The sequence below is a fragment of the Equus przewalskii genome, chromosome 29 (genome assembly GCF_037783145.1).
Source record: "Equus przewalskii isolate Varuska chromosome 29, EquPr2, whole genome shotgun sequence".
Lineage (NCBI taxonomy): Eukaryota > Metazoa > Chordata > Mammalia > Perissodactyla > Equidae > Equus > Equus przewalskii.
Genome location: NC_091859.1, coordinates 39,838,962 through 39,864,364, shown reverse-complemented (window position 1 = coordinate 39,864,364; position 25,403 = coordinate 39,838,962). Strand labels below are relative to the sequence as shown.

The 25,403-nt window shown below is 42.5% G+C and overlaps 1 protein-coding gene across 2 annotated transcripts in view; it reads left to right on the top strand.

Moving 5' to 3' along the window:
* ARFGAP3 (ARF GTPase activating protein 3) overlaps positions 1-25,403 on the top strand; it is a 55,443-nt gene that overhangs the window by 17,156 nt on the left and 12,884 nt on the right. Inside the window, exons 6-12 of one of the 2 annotated variants that reach the window (XM_070599684.1) lie at positions 1,343-1,430; positions 4,887-4,946; positions 6,563-6,609; positions 7,243-7,385; positions 14,451-14,579; positions 15,027-15,149; positions 20,232-20,363. In XM_070599684.1, coding sequence (XP_070455785.1) covers positions 1,343-1,430; positions 4,887-4,946; positions 6,563-6,609; positions 7,243-7,385; positions 14,451-14,579; positions 15,027-15,149; positions 20,232-20,363 — 722 coding nt within the window. The remainder of the gene's footprint in view (positions 1-1,342; positions 1,431-4,886; positions 4,947-6,562; positions 6,610-7,242; positions 7,386-14,450; positions 14,580-15,026; positions 15,150-20,231; positions 20,364-25,403) is intronic. The other variant, XM_070599685.1, reaches the window with a different exon arrangement.

Sequence of the window (25,403 nt, the reverse complement as noted above, 5' to 3'; positions counted from 1 at the left end):
GGATTAGAGTTGGAGATATTAGTATGAATTCATGTTTATTTCTCTCTCTCTCTCTCTCTTCTATATATAGATGGAGAACTAATTATAGACATATACGTATCATGTAGCTCTATGCACTGAGAGGGCCTAGGGACACTGACCCCCCGGTACAATGAGCACACCCAGCACCCAGATCTCGGTTTCCGAATACCATTCTCCAAAAAAAGGAGCCGGGGCTCCCAGTGGAGAAATGGCGGATTCTAGGGCTGGGGCTGCTGGGGCTGGGGAGCCTGGAGCATCTGTAGTAGAAAGTGAGGAAGGGATGAGGGCATGTCTAAAGGACTCGGGAACCAACCTGAAAGAGCTCCCAGTCGAAGCTGGAACGATTTGAACAACAAAATAAATAATGACAGTATTGGATTATAATCCAAAGAATAAAATCAATACCCGTGAGTCCGTACTGATACAAATAGGCGATGGAATAAATAAATGGGGAGAGGGGACAGTCTTCCTTATAGAAGAATTCTAAACCGTACATATAGATACTCCCCCCTTCAGGAGGTGGAGCTTAACCCCCCCCTCCCCGTTTGACTGTGGGTGGGACTTAGTGACTTGCTTCCCAGGGCCAGAGGATGGAAGGGAGAAGGGTAACTTTACAGGGAAAAGACTGGCAGGCACCCCCCCAACCAGGTGACGGAGGGTAGCGCCACCAGCGTTCAGTCTTGTGGACACACCGGTGAGAATGGCCCCCCCCTCCGTGGTATCCTTCCCCAAAAGGAGTCTAATCGTGAGAAAACATCAGCCAGATCCAAACTGAGGGGCATTCTACAACATACCTGACCAGTGCCCTTCCAAAGTTTCAAGGTCATGAAAAACGAGGAAAAATGGAGAAACTGACACAAACCAGAGGGGACTAAGGAGACACGACAAATGCAGTGGGGGATCCTGGAGCAGAAAAGAGACCTTGGTGGGAAACCTGGCGAAATCCAAATAAAGTCTGGAGTTTAGCTAATAATGGTGTAGCAATGATGATTCTTAGTTGTAAAAATGTACCATGGGTGTTACAGCGTGAGAGGAAACTGAGGGAAGAGTATATGGGAGCTCTGTACTTGCTTTGCAACTTTTATGTAAATCTGAAATTATTGCAAAATAGAAATTTTACTTAAAAAATGGAGGAAAAATAAAGAATTTGAGCTTTGAAACAGAAACTTAAGAATAGACATGTTTTAATATTATCCTTCTTCCCACTAATCCGGGTACTCAGAACGTGACTATTTAAATGATTAGGGTTTTCCCTGCTTTGATTGTTTTTCTGTGATTTTTCCTGCTTTGTCTGCTAATGACTCTTCTCACTTTGCTTCAGGTGAGCGGCCCAGGGTGGGCGTCAGCACAACCAGAACCATCCTCTTTAGCTCCAAGGAATGTGGAAACCACTCCAGCAAATCATCAAGGTGGCCTTTGGAACGGTCATACAGTGCTAGCCTGTGGCTCCGCGGCATGCTGTGAAACTGCTGGAAAATAAGACCCTTGTATTTAATAGGGAGGGATGTCTGTGATAGGTTATAAAGGGGGGAACAAGATAACTGAACGTGGACTGTGATCTCATTTTTGTAAAAAAATAGGAACAAAAATATACACGCACAGAAATTCTGGAAGGCACACACCAAATTGTTAACTGGAGAATGAAATTACTGAGGATTTTCATTTTCATCTTGATACAGTTTTGAAGTGATTGAACTTTTACAGTGATTGTATGTCACCTTTATAATCAGAACACAAGATTTCAATTTAAAAAACTGTTCTATAAAGAATTAATGCCTGGGCCCGGCCCGGTGGTGCAGCGGTTAAGTTTGCACATTCCGCTTCTCAGCAGCCCAGGGTTCGCGGGTTCGGATCCCAGGTGCGGACATGGCACCACTTGGCAAGCCGTGCTGTGGTAGGCGTCCCACATATAAAGTAGAGAAAGATGGACATGGATGGTAGCTCAGGGCCAGTCTTCCTTAGCAAAAAGGGGGGGATTGGCAGTAGTTAGCTCGGGGCTAATCTTCCTCAAAAAAAAAAAAAAAGAATTGATACCTAATGATTCACAGTTGATGACTTTATTGTGGGATTATATATATTGTGAATATATGAATTGCTTACATTTTAAAAGTCACTTATGTGAAATGAATAACATGGGTCAAGATGTCAACTCTTTCTGTTTTAAAATTGAGCATCTTCTGTTAGCCAGAATGTTAGTGTAAAGTGACACAAAAACGTAACCCTTGACAACTCAGCGGGGAGCTCCTGGAGTCCATGCCGAAAGTGCTGGCTTGCAGACACTGAGCCTAGCGCTGCTTTAAGGAGCTTAGCACAGAAGTCTACACGGTCACTGACCTTACGACAGGGTGGCAGTATTGAGAAACTTTCTGGGAAGGACTTTGCTGGATGGTTGGAGAGTAAACAGTGTTTATCAAGAAAAGAGTTGTAAAAGAGATGGGCATTCAGCCGTCGGTGAGAGTGGAGTCGTGGAGCGTGTTGTAAAGGAAAGTTCCGTCTCTGGTGTTGAGTTACGGTGTCTGGCCAGCAAGCGCTCCCAGTCACAACCACACGCTGTGTGCTGTCCTGGCACATGCACCTCCGCTCTGGGAGTTATCATGCCCACTGTGTGCCCACTGTGTGTCCCTTCCACCAGGCTGTGAGCTCCTCCGGGGAGAGATTCTTTTTTTGAGGTGAAGAATTTACCTGAGCCGTGCATCAGTTTGTCATTATGCGTAAGGAGAGAAGAGAAAAAGTGTGGCCGACACTCTCCTGACTAACAGAGTGAGAAGGGGGGTTCGTACCTGCTGAAAGTACAGGTGATAACTTGAATCTTGTTGCTACGACAACTCGTTAGCATACAAGGCCTTTGGGGAGCGAAGGTTACCGGCCCCAGGAGATCCGCGTACCCCCGAAGGCCAGGTGTCTCAGTTTGTTTTACTAAGGGAAAACTAAGACAACTAAACGCAGAGCAAGCTTTTGTGCTTGGAAACATGTTTAAATCTACATTCTTAGCTAAGAGTTGCTCCTAAAAGTTGTATTGTTTAGCGTTCCGCCTCCTCTTCCACCTGCCACGGCACTTTCCCCCTTCTTCTCCGTCCAGAATTTTTCTCACTCAGCCGTTAGTTAGGGAGACTTGTCATCCCAAGGCTTAACCCAGTATTTCATTCGTCAGCACTGAGTGACAACGTGCAGTCTCGAATAAACTTAAAGGTTACACAATGAGGAGGAGAGAAAAACAGAATTTTAACAAATAGAATATTGGACCTAAAATACTCTGCCGATGTGTCCTTATTCACTGCTGTTTCTCCAGTGCCCAGAGGAGCTCCTGGCCAGTAGGGAATCAGTAAACACGTGGTCAGTTCTTTTTTTTTTTTTTAAGATTTTATTTTTTCCTTTTTCTCCCCAAAGCCCCCCAGTACGTAGTTGTATATTCTTGGTTGTGGGTCCTTCTAGTTGTGGCATGTGGGACGCTGCCTCAGTGTGGCTTGATGAGCAGTGCCATGTCCACGCCCAGGATTCGAACCAACGAAACACTGGGCTGCCTGCAGCGGAGCGCGCGAACTTAACCACTCGGCCACGGGGCTAGCCCCCGTGGTCAGTTCTTTTTCTACAGAATGTCATTTTTCTCACTCATCCTGCTTTGCCTATTTAAATGCCTTAACTAGGGTTTACCTTTTAAATATTTATAAAAATAGAGTTTGCCCTAAGCCACTGTTGGGCCTGCCATTTTTTACATAACAGCTGTGTTGAGATATAATTCACACACCATAAAATTCACCCTTTTGAAGTGTACAATTCCTTGGTGTTTGGTATATTCACAAGGTTGTGCCACCATCGCCACTATCTAATTCCAGAACATTTTCAGCAGCCCAAAAAGAAACCCCATACCCATTAGCAGGCGCTCGCCATTCTCCCCTGCCCCTGCCCCCAGCCCTGAGCAACCACTAGTCTGCTTCCTATCTAAGGATTTGCCTGTTCTGGACATTTCGTACGTATGCAATCATACAATAAGTGGTCTTTTGTGAGCTGCTTCTTGTGCTTAGCATAATTTTTTCAAGATTCATCCATGTTGGAGCATGTGTCAGTATTTCATTTAATTTTTATGGCCAAATAATATTCCATTGCATGGATATATAGCATTTTGTTTATCCATTTTTTTTTAAGATTTTTTGTTTTTTTCTTTTTTCTCCCCAAAGCCCCCCAGTACATAGTTGTACATTCTTCGTTGTGGGTCCTTCTAGTTGTGGCATGTGGGATGTTGCCTCAGCGTGGCTGGATGAGTGGTGCCATGTCCGTGCTTAGGATTCGAACCAATGAAACCCTGGGCCGCCTGCAGCGGAGTGCGCGAACTTAACCACTCGGCCCCGGGGCCAGCCCCTCTATTTTTAAAGTGATAAATAAAATAATAGAATATTTTTTTAATGAAGACTTAACAGAATTCCTAACCAGCATCATTTTTTAGGTAAACTAGAAAATATGGCAGATTTCCTGGCAACTGAAAATTTAGGTTTCTATCGTTAATATAATTGGTGTTAGAATTTCCAATATTAAAATATATTGGGTGGGCAGTGCACGTATGTACTAGGTATCCCAAAACGGTTTGCTTTAAAACACCGGATCATAGGTAGAATTTTAAGTGATAATTACTAGGGAGACCAGTAACATTTTTATTCTATAAAGCGACTGGATAAAAGAGACACTTCTATTTTAATGGACTTTTAAATGAAAATTCTTATAATGATAGAATATGGAGCTAAAAAGAAAGAGGATCATTGGCATAATTGGAGAAGATAATGTAGTTCTGAGCAAGTGGAATGTATTACATATTCAAAAGCACACTTGATGAGTATATTTTCTGCATTAATATCAATATTTTTAACTTTCAGGTGGACAAGAACAAGGACCAAGTGTGGATGGTCTTAATGCACCGACCAAGGCTGCTTTAGGTAACATGCATGAGACTCTGTATTCTGATTTAGAGAGTAAGATTCTTTAGGAAAAACATGGGTCCTGCCTTTACATTCTGCCTAGAATTTATGGAGTAATTTGGCATCATGATTATTAATCTATTAATGAGATTTTATCAAGCAAAGGATGTTGTTCTGTTTTGGCTAGCTTGTTGACATGAAATGCAGCAGCCTGCGTCCCCACCTGAGGTTGCCGTGGCGCTTTGATTGGCCAGTTTGAGTTGGGCTGGTTGACGTTCGCAGCATCAGCAGAAATCAGAGCAGCCACGTCCTTTGTGTTTACTCAAGAGGTCTTAACATTTTATTCTCTTTCTGATTTTATACCAGGGGACCTTAATCTTTAATTTTAATCATGGAATTATAATCTGAAATTAGTGCATATCACACTGCCTTAATTGGAAAGTAACTGCTTTGGTAAAAACTAAACTATTAGAAATGTTCTAGATGTTTTCAGCATGTGTTAATAGACTCGTGGGAGGTTAGGAGCAGATTATGTGACTACAATACAAATCTAAAAGAACGTGGTGGAAAGAAAAATTTCCGTGGATCTTTTCTTCACATGAGATGTAATGGTGGTGTTCTCTCATTAGAGCTAAAGATTTTAATCTTTTGTTGTTTGTGGTTTTATGCTGTCTTTTCCTGTTAAAGCACATTCTCATCTTTGTAAGACAAAAAGTAAGATTTTATTCTTCCTGGGTATCTTAAACATAATTTAAGGACAGAATATATAATCTCTGATTAAACTTTGCCCAGAAAATGATTTTTAAGGAACTTTATCTAAAAGTATCATATATTTTTGTGCAATTTAGAAAGTACTGCTCCTAAAATAATAGAATACTAATAAGTTGGGGGGTGAACATGATGTAATCTACACAGAATTGGAAATATATTATGATGTACATCTGAAAGCTATAGAATGTTATAATCCAATTTTACTGTAATAAAAAAATAAGTCGGGGTGGAAAAGCACATCACTGTCTGCTTTAGTTGTCTACAGAATGCCTGGCTAACTGTATATTTTAAAATAATTCTGAGGGCCAGCCCCAGTGGCCTAGTGGTTTTACCTAGTGGCATGCTCTGCTTTGGTAACCCAGGTTTGGTCCCCGGGCATGGACCTACACCACTCGTCTGTCAGTGGCCATGCTGTGGTGGCGGCTCACATACAATAAAAAAAGAGGAAGATTGGCAGCAGATGTTAGCTCAGGGCAAATCTTCCTCAGCCAAAAAAAATTATAATAATTTTGAAAGTTTTTGAGTAGTAGAGGTTAATAGGAGAGTTTATTCTAATAAACGTAAGAAATGCTCCTGAAGAAATTGATGAATGGGGCGAGCTCAGGCTCCTTACTTCTCTTCAGTGTGGTGTCCAAAAAATATCTTTTCCCCGAGTTTGGATATGATGTGGAAATACTGAGGACTCCGTTTTGATGAAACTCTGTTAATGTAAAGTACACTCCTACACTTGAGTCTTCTGGGTGACAAACTAATGTGGAAAATGTTATCGTCTCTTAAATAATAATATATAGTATCTTAGAATTTTTTAAAGAAAAATTATGTATTTCTATTGGTCTGACTTTCTACTCTTTATTTTTTGACAGAGGTTTCCTCTATCATAAAAAAGAAACCCAGTCAAGCTAAAAAAGGGGTGAGTATTCTGTATAAAATATCAGTAGTTCAGCTCCACAATAGCTGCTGCACTCGAGGAAGCCGCTCTCGTGGTGTTATGTTTGTTTGTTTTGAGCCGTATCATAATAAATGTGGCTTTGATCAAGGGTGTGTGTTTTGATCAATGAGGTGAATGTTATACTTAGTGAGGATTTTCTAGAATCGGGGTTTAACATTCTTCTGTCAATGACAAAGTTCTTAAGACAATCAGCAGAGGCTCCCCGAGTTTCTGTCGTGGTTGCGTTCCTTTAAGCAAGGCCGTCTCTCGAGGTTTGGAGGGTTGTCGTCTGCGGAGCTTTCAGATGCTGTCACTCCTTTGAGAGGCTCCACTCAGGAGGCGGTGCCAGGGCTCGAGTCCTGACTTCGTCACTTACTGGCCGTGTGATCTTGGCCAAGTCCCTCAACTCGTGTGAGCTTCAGGTCCTCCTCTATAAATTGGGAATAAATTATTGTTACGCCAACTTCAGAGTTGTGAGGACTGAGTCAGGGAACAAATGTAAAGTGCTTGTCACAGTGCCCAGCAGGTGATCAAGCTCAGTAAGTGTTACGATTGTCGATTGTCGCAGGAGTCTTCAAACAGTTTGGGTAGAATGTAATCTTATTTATCTTCTAGCTTGGGGCCAAAAAAGGAAGCTTGGGAGCCCAGAAACTGTCAAATACGTGCTTTAATGAAATTGAAAAACAAGCCCAAGCTGTGGATAAAATGAAGGAAACGGAAGACGTTCTGGCCAGGGCGGCGCCTAACGAAGAATCAATGTAAGTTTAATCTAGTTGTAGTGATACGTTTTTAGTCAATAAAGCTGTTAATTAATCAACTCTGAGATTTGCTTTCCAAATGCCCTTTATTTTTACATGTGTGTGAGGAGGGTAATGCAAAATTTAGTTTTATGAAAACTAATAACGTATTGACGTGTAGATTGAAAGAGAGACTACTGGCAAGGGGAGAGCAGCAACAATTTCTGGTTGAAGTTGTGAGGGCAGGATTGGGATGGTGTCAATGAGAAGAGAAAGACAGAAATGTGTCAGGAGGTATTTTCGCATGAAAGATGCTCAACATCGTTAGTCATTAGGGAAATGCATATCAAAACCACAAGGAGGTACCACTTCACTCAAGAAGACAGACAATGACAAGTGTTGACAAGAATGCAGAGAAATTGGAACCCTCATATATTACTGGCGGCAATGTAAAAAGTTAAACATAGTGTTACCACATGACCCAGCAATTCCATCCCTCAGTGTATACTCAGAGAAATGAAAACACACATCCACACAAAAGCTTGTACAGGAGTGTCCATAGCAGCATTAATTCCTGTAGCCAAAGAGGAGAAACAGCAACCCAAATGCTCATAAACTGATGATTAGATCAACAAAAGGTGGTATAGCCATACAATGGACTATTACTCAGCCATAAAAAGGAGTATGGTACTGATACTGCTACGACATAGATAAATCTTGCAAAGTTTGTGCTAAGAAAGAAGGGGGTCACAAAAGACCACATATTGTATGATTCCGTATACATATGTTAAATTTCCAAAATAACCAAATCCTCAGAGACAGAAAGCAGACTAGTGATTGCCAGGGGCTAGGGGAGGGGCAGGAGGGAAGGGGGAGTGACGCTAATGGGTATGGGGTTTCTTTTTGGGGTTATGAAAGTTTCTGGAATTATATAGTGGTGATGATGGCGTGATCTGTGAATATACTAAACACCGTGGAATTGTACACTTTAAAAGGGTGAATTTTATGGTGTGTGAATTATATCCCAATGATGAAAAAGTATTTGTAACCTGAAGCCCCATTGGACTTAGCGACTAAATTCTAAATATATGATGGAAGGCTATAGGCATGGTGGTATCTCCAGAGGTTTTGAGCCTGGATCCTGAAGGGGTCTCAGAGTCAGATTGGCACAGAAGAGAGGGAGAAAAAGAAAGTGAAGAAGAAGGAATTAAGACGCCTGTACTGGGCGACCTGCCTGGATTGGAGAAGCTGAGTGATAACGTGGAGCGCCTTGCCGTCAGGCTGGTAGTTTTACAGTTTATCCGAGAGGCAGAAAGAGCTCCTTAAGGAGTGCTGTGGGGAAGGGCGTATTTCGGAAGGTGAGTTTGGTAGTGACAGCCAGGACAGGGAGCATGGGGAAGAAACTGGGAGCCAGGGGGCTGTCAAGAGACTGGTTTTAAGCAGACATTTGAGACTCTTGAGAGGTTTTCCTTTGTGTGGGAAACAAAGGAAATATGGCCCCTGGAGAGTGCTTGTGATTGCGTGTCAGAGGTCATAAGGAGAGAAGCAAGGGAGGGCATGTGACACCGAAAGGAAAGCCACCTGGATCCCTGGTTTTTATGTGTGTTTATTTTGTTTATATGGGTTTTTCTCTTATTTTCATGTCTATTTTATCCGCTTTAGCCTGAGTTACTACGACGGTGTGATGAAGAAAATACTACTGCTTGTTTTCTGAGGTGGTTTTGAGGATTAACGTAGTGAATGCTCCTTCGGGTGCCTCACTCGGTGCCTGGGGCGTAGAGCGCGCTCCATCAATGTGACTTCTTGCTGTTCACACTAACCGTGTGCTGTGCAGACGTGGTCTGGGAAGTGCCCACCGTTCCAAATTCTCTCTCCTTGTCATTTAGCTCACAGAACATAGGGGGCAGCACTACACTGTATTTAGGTTAAATATGGTTTGAAATACTTGATGTAAAATTTATTTTGTTTTCACACATTTCACTTTAATTTCTCTGACTAAGCCCTGGGAAAGGCGGAAGGTTAAATCTGAGTGTTCAGATGGCTCTTCTCGGTGGGCTCAGGTGGGCTCTGTCCAGATTGCTCGTGTGTGAGATTTTCTGAGAGAGCGGGTCAAGTCCAGTGTCTGGTCAGCACAGAGGATGTGGACTGCAGAAAGCACCAGCTCCCTTCCTGCAGGGCCTGTGGACGGAGGGAACGTGTAGATGCCAGAAGGAGCACCAGCCTGTGTCTTTCATCAGGACTGCTTAATACAGCGCAGAAGCGAATCTGCAGGTCATGGAGCGTTTCTGAATTTGATTGGGGAGCCCAGTCTGACAGCTTTCTTGGCCTTGTTCAGAACAGCTGCACCACTGTGCCTTCATCACTGTCCTCCCTCTCAGACCCATCACAGCTCAGTTCCACCAAATGCCTGCTGGGCTGCTCAGCTATGAGAAAGTGCACCTTTTATCCTTAAGATGTGACAGCGTTATTCTTCTCCAAGTTAATTTTTTTAATGGCTGTTGTGGGAGATCAGAATTGACCACCCCAAAATGTATCTCTTTGTCTCTTTGCTTTGCCTTATTTTTAAGGACAAAAGACTCTGGAAGAAACTTTGACCTTCCCCCTAACTGCCTAAAAGAGATTTAAAATAAAGGCCGTTCCCAGGACAGGCCATCAGCACAGATAACTCTGGGTATCCCATAGGCTGGGAGGGTCCTTGCTAAGCCCACTCTTATCATAGTTCTGTTTACCAAACATTTGCTTCTCCATTTCCATGTGACTTGCCTTCCTCCCCTTTGAAGCCCCCAAACCAACCCCCCAACATCCTCCTTTGTCTTTAGCTGAAGATGGTATTTAAGATGAGAGCTTCTGCTCTTTTGGCAAGCTGCTCAGTTTTCCTGAGTCTCTCCCATGTCTACATGTTATAAAACTTTGTTTGATTTTCTCCTGGTATTCTGTCTCATGTGAATGCCATTCAGAGCCCAGCCAGAAGGACCCAGAGGGTAGAGGAAATGTCTTCCTCCCCTCCACTGTAAATAGAGTTATTTCAGTTCAGTGAACTGTCCGGAGCAGTGTTGTTTCTTGTGTGGTCAGACTGTGAAACTAAACTGTCCGTGCAGTAGCCCCATCCTCGCCTTCTGGCAGTTTCTGGGCCCATCCTCAGGGGTGTCTCTGGGCACAGTTGGGAGGAGGAGGAGGCAGGGCTGCGGCTGGAGCTGCTCCCCTGCCTGGCCTGACTGTCTTGCGGGCTGTCCCTTGAGCTGCTGCTGGGACGGGCCCCGCCTTTCTGAGCAGGAGTCCTGGCTCTGGATTCCCTCAGTGCTGCCAGAGCGTGTTGCAGAAAGCCTGGATGTCAAAGTGCACGCTTTTAACGAGCGACAGACCCACGTCAGATGTCCTCAGAGGGAAAACTTTCCCATCTCATAGCTTTCTAGTAGAACTTGTTCATTCCCACGCCTTCATCTTCTCCAGAAGACTGTTGCTACAGTTATATCTATTTGTGATTTTAAACAGATCTGTTGTTTTCTTATTTCTTTATTTTCTGAGTAATAAAATGGGTCTGCGTGTTGCCTAGGCATTATTCCTTTTCTGTAGGAATAATAGTAAAGAAACCAAACTGTCAGAAACAAAACAAAAAAATCCTGTTGACTCGTTAAAGAAGGAAACAGCAAAAACAAGATTATTGTTTCCTAGTAAGAGATTCTGTTGTCATTCCCTGTTACTACACAGCAATATATTTATATTATTATGGAATTTATATAGTGTCTTTCTTGTGAGGGATTCATGACATTTTACACAATTTTATAAAATAGATGGTAGCTGACGCATCCTGATAAGGGAGGTATATCACTTTTCAGGGCTCTGCCATTTTGTTGCTATCTTAGTAATATAACAAATGCTCTTGTTAGTGCGAATATAGGCATAGGTTTTTATGAAAAATTAAGTATTTATAGCATTTTTAGAAATCTGAGTGTAAGGGACAGTGTTCTAGATGTCTTTTACCCCGTTGGTGCACTATTGGTAACAGGTGTTTGATAAATAGATGCTTGGTGTCTGACTGGTGGTGCAGGAGAAAGCGTTGCCCGAGGAATGACTGCTCCATTGTAAATGCTCCCAGAAGCCGGATTACATAGAGAGACACTACGGGAAATTTTCTCATAAACCAAGGAATCGTTTTGCAATTAAGTAACCCCTTCTGAATTTGTCTAGTCATGTGCTGCCTAATGACATTTCGGTCAGTGACGGACCATGTATCCGATGGTGGTCCCATAAGATTAGTACCGTAGAGCCTAGGTGTGCAGGAGGCTGTGCCATCTACATTTGTGTTAGCGCACTCTGGGATGCTTGCACAACAACGAAATCATCTCACGACGCATTTCTCAGAACATGTCCCCATCACCAAGCAACGTGTGACTGTATTTATAAAGTCAAATTTATGTGTATATATATATTTTAAATTATTTTATTAAGGTCATAATAGTTTAGAACATTGTGAAACTTCAGTTGTGCACTATTATTTGTCAGTCACCATACATATGTGCCCCTTTACCCCTTTTGTCCACCCCTTCAACACCCCTCCCCTCTGGTAACCACTGATCTGTTCTCTTTGTCCATGTGTTTATCTTCCAGATATGAGTGAAATCATATGGTGTTTGTCTTTCTCTGGCCTATTTCACTTAACGTCCTACCTTCAAGGTCCATCCATGTTGTTGCAAATGGCACGCTTTTATCTTTTTTTATGGCTGAGTAGTATTCCATTGTCTATATACACCACATCTTCTTTATCCAGTTATCAGTTGATGGGCACTGGGGTTGCTTCCACGTCTTGGCTACTGTGAATAATGCTGCGATGAACATAGGGGTGTGTAAGTCTCTTAGAATTGCTGATTTCAGGTTCTTAGGATAGATACCCAGTAGTGGGACAGCTGGGTCATATGGTATTTCTATTATTAACTTTTTAAGGAATCTCCATACTGTTTTCCATAGTGGCTGCACTGCTTTGCATTCCCACCAGCAGTGTATGAGGGTCCCCTTTTCTCCACATCCTCTCCAGCATTGGTTATTTTTTGTCTTGGTGATTATAACCAAGGTGATATCTCTCATGTAGTTTTGATTTGCATTTCCCTAACGATTAGTGATGTTGAACGTCTTTTCATGTGCCTGTTGGCCATCTGTCTATCTTCTTTGGAAAAATGTCTGTTCATATCCTCTGCCCATTCTTTTTATTGCATTGTTTGTCTTTTTGTTTTTGAGTTGTGTGAGTTCTTTATATATTTTGGAGATTACCCCTTGTTGGATATATGATTTGCAAGTGTTTTCCCCCAGTTGGTGGGTTGTCTTTTCATTTTGTTCCTGATTTCCTTTGCCCTGCAGAAGTCTGTAGTCTGATGAAGTCCCACTTGTTTATTTTTTCTTTTGTTTCCCTTGGACATGGTATTTGAAAAGATCCTTCTAAGACTAATGTCAAAGAGTGTACTGTCTATATCTTCTTCTGGAGGTTTTATGGTTTCATATCGAACCTTCAAGTTTTTAATCCATGTTGAGTTAATTTTTGTGTATGGTCTACTTAAGAGAATGGTCTACTTTCATTCTTTTGCATGTGGCTATCCAATTTTCTCAACTCCATTTATTGAAGAGACTTTCCTTTCTCTATTGTATATTCTTGGCTCTTTTGTTGAAGATTAGCTGTCCATAGATGTGTGGTTTTGTTTCTGGGCTTTCAATTCTGTTGCATTGATCTGTGTGTGTTTTTGTACCAGTACCATGCTGTTTTGATTACTGTAGCTTTGTAGTATATTTTGAAGTCAGGGTTGTGGTGCCTCCAACTTTATTGTTTTTTCTCAGGATTGCTTTAGCTATTTGGGGTCTTTTTTTGCCCCATATGAATTTTATGATTCTTTGTTCTATTTATGTGAAGAATGTCATTGGGGTTCTGGTTGGGATTGCATTGAATCTGCAGATTGCTTTAAGTAGCATGGACATTTTAACTACGTATATTCTTGCAATCCATGTGCATGGAATCTCTTTCCATTTCTTTATGTCCTCATCGATTTCTTTCAATAGTGTCTTATAGTTTTCATTATATACGTCTTTCACCTCCTTGGTTAAATTTATTCCTAGATTTTTTGTTGCAGTTGTAAATGAGATTGTATTCTTGAGTTCTCTTTCTGTTAGTTCATTATTAGAGTATAGAAATGCAACTGATTTTTGTAAGTTGTGTACTCTGCAACTTTGCTATCGTTGTTGATGATTTCTAATAGTTTTCTAATGGATTCTTTAGGGTTTTCTATACATGGAATCGTGTCATCTGCAAACAGTGGGAGTCTCACTTCTTCCTTGCCAATTTGGATTCCTTTTTAATTTCTTTTTCTTATCTAATTGCTCTGGCCAAAACTCCCAGTACTGTGTCAAATAGGAGTGGCAAGAGTGGACACCCTTGTCTTGTTCCTGTTCTCAGAGGGATGGCTTTCAATTTTTCCCTGTTAAATGTGATGTTGGCTGTGGGTTTGTCATATATGGCCTATATTATGTTGAGGTAATTTCCTTCTATACCCATTTTATTCAAAATTTTTTATCATAAATGGATGTTGGATCTTTTCAAATGCTTTCTCTGAATCTATTGAGATGATCATGGGATTTTATCCTCATTTTGTTAGTCAAATTTATATATTTTTTAAATCTTAAACCAGAGCAAACCAATGAGACTAACCTTGTACTTTTGATATGTAGTGTGGAAGTATAATAAAATATTAGTCCAACTGAGAAATTCTGCTTTTTACCCTCCTATATAGAAGTAATTTTGGTGTACATTGTTATTACATAATAGGTAGTGTAAATTATCATTATGTGATAATAGGTCATATAAACTAGAACAGTAATGTAAGTTCATCAGCAATCAAAAAGTGGCTGGAAACTCATTCAGATTTTCTTGAGCATCTACTCAAAAAAAGGCCTTTAGGCAAAAATGCCAGCTTTCCTTCACAATTGTTAATTATGGAAAGAAGCACGAAGCTAAAAGTATGAGTGACATGTTTGATTCTGCTGAGTATTTTAACTTAAGAACACAGAATTCAAGCTAAATTAAGGAGCGTTTGGTTCTCCTGGCAGTGTTTCATCATTACGATTAGCCTATAAGGATCTTGAAATTCAAATGAAGAAAGACGAAAAGATGAACGTGAGTGGCAAGAAAAAGGTGGACTCGGAGAGGCTCGGCATGGGCTTCGGGAGCAGCAGGAGGTGTGTGAGACGCCGCGTCTGGAGTTCGGGATGTGAACCAGTTTGCTAATCGTGAATGGATTTTCCTTGTTAATTCAACTTTAGAAGTATTTTCTCATTATTCCTTCCTTTCTTCAATTGTTTGCTTTACTCTACTATTCAGTATAGCATGAAAAATTCCAAATTTGATTCTTAGAAAAAAGGAAATAAGTGTGACTTGTCATTAAGTGGGTGCCATAAACATGACTGATATATGTGACTGTTTTGTGTAATTAGTTACAGTCCTCACTAAGGGGCAGTATTTTTCAATGATTATACCAAAAAAAATGTTTTTATTACTCATGTGTTTAACCCCACTAATAAATTTATTTTTGTTGAGGGTATGGATTAAAAATTCATTCTTTCGTGAACACAAGTGTCTTCATGAACTAACGTAATTTTTTTCCATTTATTCTCTGTTTCCTCAAGTGGTATTTCACATTCAGTGACTTCAGATATGCAGACCATTGAACAGGAAACGCCAATCATAGCAAAACCAAGAACGAAGTATAACGATGACAATGATGATTCCTACTTTACTTCCAGCTCGAGGTAACTGTCAGAAATCAGCTGTAAAGTGTTGTGATGAAAAGCAGTGATTGGTATGCACTTACTAGTTTGTTTGCATTAGGAGCAAATAAAAATCAGTTTACTTCATTGTTTTTAAAAGCTTTGGCTGGAGTCAAGGGTGTCCTTTGGGAAAAAATTGGGGAAAACTTTCGTAAGTGGACAGTGTTTGCTAATATTAAAATATTTGATAATGTAATCAGCAACCAAGAGTTAAAATTAGAGGTAGGAAATTTGTGTTTATCTAAAACGTGAAACTCGAGGAAGAGGCAAAATCCTGAAGGTATCGTGAGTTGTTTAGTCTTATTCCAGCAGTTGGAATATCTCACAGCTGTGCCTCCAGCAGATTCTTTTGTTCCAGAATACCAGCTTCTGGAGTCTCAGCTGGCAGGATATAACATTAAATAAATGCTATTTGTGTGCATGTGTTTGTTAATGAAAAACTCTTGCACTCAGCGGGCTTCCAGGATGAAGCCTCGGCCGCTGTCCGTCAGCATGCACCGTCTGATTGGGACAAATTGCCTACCTCCGGGGGGAAGCTGACCATGGAGAGGGCATGGTTCAGGTTGAAGTGGGCTGCCAGAGCGGGGAGTACAACTCACTTTGTGAGGTTTTGAATCAACTCGCTTTGTGAGGTTCCTCCAAAAGCCTGACCAGCACAGGGAGAGGCCTGCTGAAAAGGCACCCAGCAAACCCGGGCTGTTCCTCGAGGTGGGCACCGGCCGAGAAGCGGAGGGGAAGCATGCAGGCCCAGGAGCCCCAAGGCCTGGACTGAAGCGTGCTGTGCCACTGAGTAGCTGTGTGACCTTGGCCAAGTTATTTAACCTCTCTGGGCTGCAGCTTCCTCATCTGTAAGTTAGGGATCCCTGCAGTATCTACCTCACAGGGTCGTGTGAGGGTTGAATGGTAATACAAACAGACTGTGTGAATAGTGCGTGACGATTACTAATGTTCTGTTCAGCTTATTATCATGTAGAAACTCAATTCAAGGACATGTGACTCCATCTAAATGATTAATTCTTATTTGGTAACTTCAGTTAACCCTGTCGAGGGCCGCCTTCAAGTTTGGCGTTTGGGGAAATCGAATGTGTGCCTTCAGAGGAGGGCGGTGCTCCCGAGGAAGCTCCCTCACTCACGTCTCAAAGGGCGTTACTGTTGTCTGGCAATTACACGGGCTTGACGAGTTTCCATATATATAGCACATATATTTCATGTTTGTCGCAGACATAAATATGTGTTAACTATTAACTAGAATCTAATTGTGGAATTATATATTCTCCTATCAAAGTTCATAGGTAAGAAATTGTATACAGAAAACTGTCCTTAAAAAATTCTAGCATAGCTTCAAATTATTTCAAGCCCAGATATTTTACCAAAAAAAAGCTAGCAGTTTCGTGGCGTTCCCCGTTAGTGCTTTCAGAGACAGGGATGGTTTTCATCGGCCTCTGGTGAAGAGCCGGTGCAGCACACCAGCTTTCAGTTTACTCAGAGAGAACTCCGAAATCATGCCTTTTAAAAGCGCGTAAGTACATTTTTTACGGGATGAACTAACTTGGCTTGAGAGCGGCGTGCACGTCAGATCGCTCAGAGATGCGCCGTCGGGGCGGGGCTGAGTGAGCTCGGGCGGCGGTCCGCGTGCGCCTGCTCGGCTTCTCCACCGCAGCTTTCCGCTCGTTGCACCGCTCGGTAGCATCTCCCGCAGATGAGATCGTGGGAGAGTGGAGAAGAGAAATCTTAAGCTAAGTCAGTACTGCTGTTTGGTAGCAGAGTGGCAAAGAGAAACGCCACAGGTGAGGTCACCCACAGAACGGGCCCTGAGAAACTTCCGCGGCGCCGCCTCCAGGTCCCCGCGAGGCCCCCATGGCCCGATGGCCTCCTGCAGGCTCCTCCTCCTCCGAAAGCTTAGAAGAGGTGGCCCTCCGGCCTTCGTCGCTGTGAGGCGATGATTTCTGGTTTGAAACCTGGGGGCAGGTGGTGCTTTGATGCAGACCACACGTCCTGGATTCCTGCCAGAGGCCTCGGGGCGCCGTTTATCCACCCCCTGCCGGTGGTCTGACGGGAGCATCAGGGCCTCTCCGGGTCCTCCTGGGCCCCAGCCACCAGGAGGAGGACAAGGGTGCTCTTAGTACTCTGGCAACTGAGGGGACGTAGACAGGGTGTCTCGGAAAGCAAGCCTCTTAGTTCTGTGAAGAGCTCTCGTGGCTTCCAAATGGTTCATTAGCCCATTAGAACTTGAATATTATGAATTATGAAAGAGTGCCGTTTCTGTTAAGAGTAAGATCAGCCATATCTTTGGGTTTTTGTTTTATCGAGATCCATTTTTTCAGGATATAAACAATGTAATTATATATTGAGTACAAAATAATGAAACGAACAGTTTGCTCAGCCTTATAAAGTCAGCGTGGGCTTGAGTGGAACAGACAGTTGTCTCTGGCTGTAAATCACACGTGTGATGTCTGGGTGCTCTTATTAAAGGATTTTAAGGGGTGTTTTCAGGGTTGGATGAAGACAGAGTGAAAGGGCCCAAATAAGAGTGAAAAGCATTGAGAGCTGGAATCTAGAAATCAAAACATGAGAAAGTCGATCCAGATTCGGAGGTCAGGGCCATCGGTTGTTTCTGCAGAAAGGCAAGTGCGCTGCGGCTCCGAGCCGGTCCTTCCCCCCATCCTCCCACCGGGCTGCTGGCAGCCTGGCCGAGCGTCTCCTGCCCCCCGGCAAGTTGCTGCGTGCCTGCTGCACTGGTGGGGGCACAGGGAGCCTTGGGGGAGAAGGTCGGAAGACGAACAACCCCGCTGCCTCCCCGCCCTGGCACGTAGAATGCGCCGAACAGGCTCGTGCTGCTAGTAGGATCCTAGCAGAATCCTATCCTGGTTTTAGAATAGTCTGGTCATTTTTTTTTAAACCCAATGCCCCTGTGTTCCAGGAGAAGCCCTTTGGCTTATATAAGTGAGAACATGTCCTTAAATCCACAAAGTCCTAAGTGCCAGTACCTCAGCGCTGTGAAGAGCCTGAAAGTCCCGAACACCCCTTGTCCAGTGCTCGCTCCCCTCTGAGTGCCTCCCGGGGCCGTGCAGCCCCCTCTCACTCCTCCTCCTCCTCCTCAGGGCAACCGTTCAGGCCATGGGCAGCTCCGTGAGAAACGCTGCCTCCTCCGTTACGTCTCCTGGGTGTCTGAGCCGGATCAGCCAGCCTCGTGAGGGCAGGGACTGACCTGCCTCCTTGCCTGGCCTCACCCCACAGAGTGCCTGGCCCCTCATAGTGCTTATTAAGTGTCATGTCATTTAAATTCCTCGTGAATAGGTCGTAGGTCTTTTGCTTGGGCCCTCACAAATAAGTGCCTGAAATACTTGAAGATAGCTTTCCAGGCCAACATGCGTCCCGCAGCTTTCAAACCTTCTTCCCTGATGCAACTGCAGGCCTTGTCGTCGTCCTGGTCTCTTCTCTCAACAGGGGCCAGTTGTCTCTGTTCCTCCAAGCAGAGCCTGTACCTCATCTGCTCAGCCACTGGGAGAGCGTGGTCAGTTTCTAGCTGAAATCCAGACACGCTCTGAACGCTGCGTGTTTTCCTTCCCGGGGAGAGAAGTCCCGTGTAACGAGATTTGTTCTTAATGACCTCCCTGCCAGAGAAGGCAGAAGCCACATTTGGAAATTCGGCTTTTTCTCTGTTGTCCATGTAAAGTCACACCATCTGCTTCACACGGCAGGCTTATCCCTCCTCCCTTTGGTTTTCTGCCAGGAAAAGTATATTTGTTCTTAGCAGTTTTCCCTCCAAATCTCAGCTCCTCTGGGGCCCTGGTCTGTTTGTTCTTGCAGGTTCCTGCTGCCCTCTCATATTCATCTTTGACTGCAGGCCCCTCTACGCCAGGCTTTCCAACTTTGAACGACTCCCGTGACACTGGGCCTGGTGCTCACCGTGTTTGCTCTGTGCTTCCGGTCTTACTCTCTGCAGAAAGCCTGGGGGGCATTTTTGAAAGCCCTGCACTGTGTTCCATCATCCTTCCTTTCCTAAGACCTAAGCCGTGGGATCTGCCTCTTTCTTCCGAAGTTCTTGAACCCCACCTTTGACAGGAGCATCTGGCCAGGCTTTTTCCACCCTAAGCTGTCATGAATTCTGAGCTGGCACGGTCACCTCTTACTAATGCTCCGGCACATCCACTTCATCTATCAGTCTCTGTCCTGTTCCGGCAAAGCCTGCTGCTCTTGCTCAAAGATTTTCCTCTCACCACCAGGACTGGGAGCTGCCGTTGAATTTTGCTCTCTGAGTGATGCCCTGCTCAGTGATGCTCGGCTAATGAAAGTATAAACCGACCCAGAAGGCCAGCATCTCCTCTGAGGTGCTTAGAGATCAAGTTCACTTCGAGCTCCAGACTGAAAGAGCATCTGCAGGGTGGTACAGTGGCCCATGATCCAAGCTTCGGCTCTGACTCCAGGAGGAGGCTAGTCAGCATCGTTTCTGTTAAGTGGTGGGCACTGTTAGGAATGGTGCCTTATACACATGGCGGAGATTGCCAACAAGGAGCTCCTCAGATGGGGTTGGTTCTCCAGGCCCAGCAGCATTATTTGTGGCTACCTAACTAGGCAGAACTGGACATGAAGAAAATGAAATATGTAACCTATAGTGGGTAGTACTCAAAGATGTCCCGTGCTGTTCAGACAAGCCAGGTTATGCTGCAGTGACAAACATCCCCCCAGATCTTAAGGGCTTAACATGACGATGGTTTATTTCTTATTCATAAAAGTCAGCTGAGGAGACAGGTGATTGTCCAGATTCCCTGTCCTCCCGGTGGCACCTTGATTGTCCAGTGGACTCACCTGCCTGAGGCTGCAGTGCTTGGGAAGCGCGACTTCCATGCCACAAGGGAAGAGAGGGCTGGGCGAGCGGAGCACGGGTACTTTAAAGGCCTTGGAAATGACTCTCCTCGTGCCTGCTCCTGTTGCATCGGCCAGATTGAGTCACGTGGCTGCCCCCAACTTCAGGGCAGCTGGGAAATGTAGTCGCCGTGTGCCCCGCGTGGGTGGATACCAGTAAGGTCCTCCAGAGTCACTGTTGTGCTCTTTCTTATACAGGTACTTTGACGAGCCGATGGAGTTGAAGAGCAGTTCTTTTTCTAGCTGGGATGACAATTCAAGTTCCTATTGGAAAAAAGAGACCATCAAAGATGCGGACACAATTCTGAAAAGCACAGGCTATTCAGACAGGTATGCACAGCAAAACAGTGGGATTGTAAAGAGTGAATCCGTGCATCTGGGAAATTCTCTGAAGACTAGTAAATGATTTTGTTCTACTATTTCAAGTATACTCTTTGTATCCTGGTCTGTTTTCTGACCTTACCGTTCTGCCTTGCCCAGAAGGCCGTGTAAGTGGCGTCATGCAGTACCTGGCCTCCTTGACTTTTCACAGCACATTCGAGACTCACTCGTGCTGTTTTATTGATTACTCTTTATTGCTGTTTGTTTATCCATTCACCTGTTGAAGAACCGTCTCTGGTTTTTGGCGATTATGAATGGAGGACTGTATAATTTATTGTCCAAACCAGGGAACTGTGGAGCGCGCGAGGGGACAACAGGTGTGCCCTGGGCTTGTCCTAGGTAGCTGGAACATGCGGTCGTCCTGCTCGTCCTGTTTGTATCCTGCGTGATGTGGAGCAGGGTCTTATGTGCACTACCAAGAATGTGCTCAGTATCTGCTAATTGACCCATGGAACTGAAGAGGTAATAATAGGCCTATTTTGAGTAGGAAAATTCCTTCAAGTGTTGTGTGGTTTGGATATTTATTCGTTTTTTTATTAGAATTTTCAGGCTTTTTAAAGTGGCCTGAAATCCTTTTATAAAACCGCTGCTGTAGGCTTTTTAAAAAGTAAAATGGCGCAAGTTTCCATTATAAATGAGAGACACATTTGCCTAAACCTCAAATTAGTTTAACCTGTTTTGACCGCTTTGTTTTTGTTTTTGTTTTTGTGCTGAGAACACTTGAGCTCTGCTCTCTCAGCAATGTCAAGTGTCCAGTGCAGGATTGTTAATGACAGCCAGCCTGCTCTGCGTTGGAGCCCCAGGACTTAATCATCTTACAAGTGAGGGTTTGTACCCTCTGACCAAAATCTGCCCCTTTCCCCGACCCCCCAGCCCCTGGGAACCAACATTCTACTCTCTTTCTATGAGTTCAACTTTTTTTTTTTAATTTTGGTTTCCATATGTAAATGAGATCATACAGCATTTGCCTTTCTCTATCTGGCTTATTTCACTCAGCATAACGTCTTCCAGGTTCCTCCATGTCATCACAAATGGCAGGATAGCCTTCTTTTTTGTGGCTGAATAATATTCCATTGTGTTTACATACCACACTTTCTTTATCCTTTCATCCACTGAGAAACCCATGGGTTTCTCGGCTATTGTGAATAATGCTGCGACCAACATGGGAGTGTACATATCTCTTCAAGATACTGATTTTGTTTCCCTCAGATATGTACCTAGAAGTGGGATGGCTCGATATATGGTAGTTCTGTCTTTAGTTTTCTGAGGAACCTCCATGCTGTTCCCAGTGGCTGCACCAGTTTGCATTCGCACCAGCAGTGCACAGGGCTCAGTCCTCACCAAAGGTTACCTCGTGTCGTTTTGAGAATAGTCGTCCTAACAGGTGTGAGGCGGTATCTCATTGTGATTTTGATTTGCCTTTCCCTGATGATTAGTGATGTTGAGCACTTTTTCATATACCTCTTGGCCATTTGTATGTCTTCTTTGGGAAAATGTCTATTTTGGTCCTTTTGCCCATTTTTAAATCAGATTATTATTTTTTTTTTTTTTGCTGTTGAGTTGTAAGATTTCCTCACATATCTTGGGAATTGATGGCTTATCAGAATATGATTTGCAAATATTTTCCTCCATCCTTTGAGTAGCCCCTTCACTCTGTTGATTATTTCCTTTGTTATACAGAAGCTTTTTAGTTTGATATAGTCCCACTTGTTTATTTTTGCTTTCGTTGCCTCTATTTTTGGTGTGATATCCAAAAATCATTGCCAAACCCAATGTCAAAAAGCTTTTTCCCTGTTTTCTTGTAGGAGTTTTATGGTTTCAGGTCTTACATTTAAGTCTTTAATCCATTTTAAGTCAATTGTTATAAGTGGTAGAAGATAAGGGTCCAGTGTTATTCTTTTGCATATTTTCCCAACACCATTTATTGAAGAGACTGTCTGTTCCCCATTGTGTTTCTGGCACCCTTGTCAAAGATTAGTTGACCATATATGCATAGGTTTATTTCTGAGCTCTCCCTTCTGTTTCCAGTGACCTGTGTGTCTGTTTTCAGGCCAGCACCATACTGTTTTGGTTACTATAGCTTTGTAATGCAGTTTGAAATCAGGAAGTGTGATAACTCCAGCTTTGTTCTTTTTGTTTTCTCAAGTTTGCTTTGGCTGTTGAGGGTCGTTTGTGGTGCCATGTGAATTTTAGGACTGTTTTTTCTATTTCTGTGAAAAATGCCATTGGAATTCTGATGGGGATTGCACTGAATCTGTAGATTGCTTCGGGTAGTAAGGACATTTTAATAATATGAATTCTCCCAATCCGTGAACACAAGATGGCTTTCCATTTATTTGTATCTTCTGTTTCTTTCATCAGTGTCTTATAATTTTCAGTGTACAAGTCTTGCACCTCCTTATTTAAATTCGTTCCTAAGTATTTTGTTGTTTTTGATGCTCTTGTACTGTTTTCTTAATTTCTCTTGCAGGTAGTTCATTGCTGGTGGACAGAAATGCAACTGATTTTTGTACGTCGATTTTGCATCCTGCAACTTTACTGAGTTCATTTATTAGTTCTAACAGTTTTTTGGTGGAGTCTTGGGTTTTCTGTAGATAAATCATGTCATTTGCAAACAAAGGCAATTTTATGTCTTCCTTTGTGATCTGGATGCCTTTTCCTTCTCTTTCTTCCCTAATTACTTGGCTAGGACTCCCACTACTGTGTTGAATGGAAGTGGCAAGAATGGGCTGCACCCTTGTCTTATTCCTGATCTTAGAGAAAAAGCTTTCAGTTTTTCACCACTGAGTATGATGTTAGCTGTGGGCTTGTCATATATGGCCTTTGTTATGTTGAGGTACATTCCTTCCACACCTACTTTGTGAGAGTTTTTATCATGAGAGGATGTTGAATTTTGTCAACTGCTTTTTCTGCATCTATTGAGATGATCAAATGATTCTTATCCTTCTTTCTGTTAATATGGTATATCATATTTATTGATTTGCATATGTTGAGACATCCTTGCATCCCAGGGATAAATCCTACTTGATCGTGCTTTATGATCCTTTTTGTGTACTATTGAATTCAGTTTGCTAGTATTTTGTTGAAGTTTTTTGCATGTATGTTCATCAGGGATATTGGCCTTTAATTTTCTTTTCTTGTGGTATCCTTGTCTGGCTTTGGTATCAGGATAATGCTGGCCTTGTAAATTGAGTTTGGAAGTGTTCCATCCTCTTCGGTTTTTGGGAAGAGTTTGAGAGTGATTGGTATTAATTCTTTAAATGTTTGGTGGAATTCATCAGTAAAGCCATCTGGTTCTGGGCTTTTCTTTGTTGGGAGATTTTTGGTTACTGCTTCAATCTCCTTACTTGTGTCTGTTCAGATTTTCTATTTCTTCATGATTCAGTCTTGATAGGTTGTATGTTTCTAGGAATTTATCCATTTCTTCTACGTTATCCAATTTGTCAGCGTATAATTGTTCATAGTAGTTTCTTGGATCCTTTGTATTTCTGTGGTATCAGCTGTAATGTCTCCGTTTTCATTTCTGGTTTTAATTTGAGTCTTCTCTTTTCTTAATCTAGCTAAAAGCTTGTCAATTTTGTTTATCTTTTCAAAAAACTAGCTCTTAGTTTTGTCGATCTTTTCTATTATTTTTTTAGTCTCTATTTCATTTATTTGTGCTCTGATCTTTATTATTTCCTTCCTCTGGTAACTTTGGGCTTGATTTGTTCTTTTTCTAGTTCCTTGAAGTGTAAAATTAGGTTGCATATTTGAGATACTTCTTTTTTCTTAATGTGGACATTTTTCTCTATTAAGTTCCCTCTTAGAACCACTTTTGCTGTATCCCAGAAGTTTTAATATGTTGTATTTCCATTTTCATTTGTTTCAAGATGTTTTGTGATTTCTCTTTTAATTTCTTCTTTGGCCCATTGATTGTTCAGGAATGTGTTAATTTCCACTTATTTGTGCATTTTCCGGTTTTCCTCCTGTTATTGATTTCTACTTTCATACCATATTGGTTAGAAAAGATACTTGATATGATTTCAGTCTTCTTAAGTTTGTTAAGACTTATTTTGTAACCTAACGCTTGATTTATTTTGGAGAATGTTCCATGAGCACTTGAAGCTGTGTATTGTACTGCTGTTGGATGAAATGTTCCCTATATGTCTGTTGGCCTAAAGTATAGTTCAAGCCCAATTTTCCTTATTGATTTTTTTGTCTGGATGATCTCTCCATTGTTGAAAGTAGGGTGTTGAAGACCCCTGTTGTTACTGCAGTGCTATCTATTTCTCCCTTTAGATCTGTTAATATTTGCTTAATATATTTAGGTGCTCTGATGTTGGGTGCATTTATATTTACAACTGTTATATCCTCTTGACAAATTGACCCCTTTATCACCATATGACTTGTGTCTCTTCCTGTAGTTTTTTACTTAAAATCTGTTTTCTCTGATATAAATATGGCTATCCCTGCTCTCTTTTGGTTTCCGTTTTCATGGAATGTCTTTTTCCATCTCTTCATCTTCAGCATATGTGTGTCCTTAACGCTGACGTGAGTCTCTGGTAGGCAGCATATAGTTGCATCTTGTTTTTTATATCCAGTCAGCCACTCTGTGTCTTTTGATTGGAGAATTTAATCCCACTATCTCATGGCCTGCAAGCTTTCTGCTGAGAAATCCATTGATAGTCTTGTGGGGCTTCCATTGTGTGTGCTGAGTTTCTTTTCTGTTTCTGCTTTCAGAATTCTCTCTTAGCCTTTGATATTTGAGTTTTATTATATGTCTTGGTGAAGACCTCTTTCAGGCTCAATCTGTTTGGGGACCTATGAACTTCATGTACCTGGATGTCCATATGTCTCTCCCCAGATTTGGGAAGTTTTTAGCCATTATTTTCTTAAATAAGCTTTGCTTCCTTCTCCCTCTCTTTTTTTTCTGGAACTCCCATACTGTGTAAATTAATTTCTTGACGGTGTCCCATAATTCACATAGGCTTTCTTCACTCTTTTTCATTC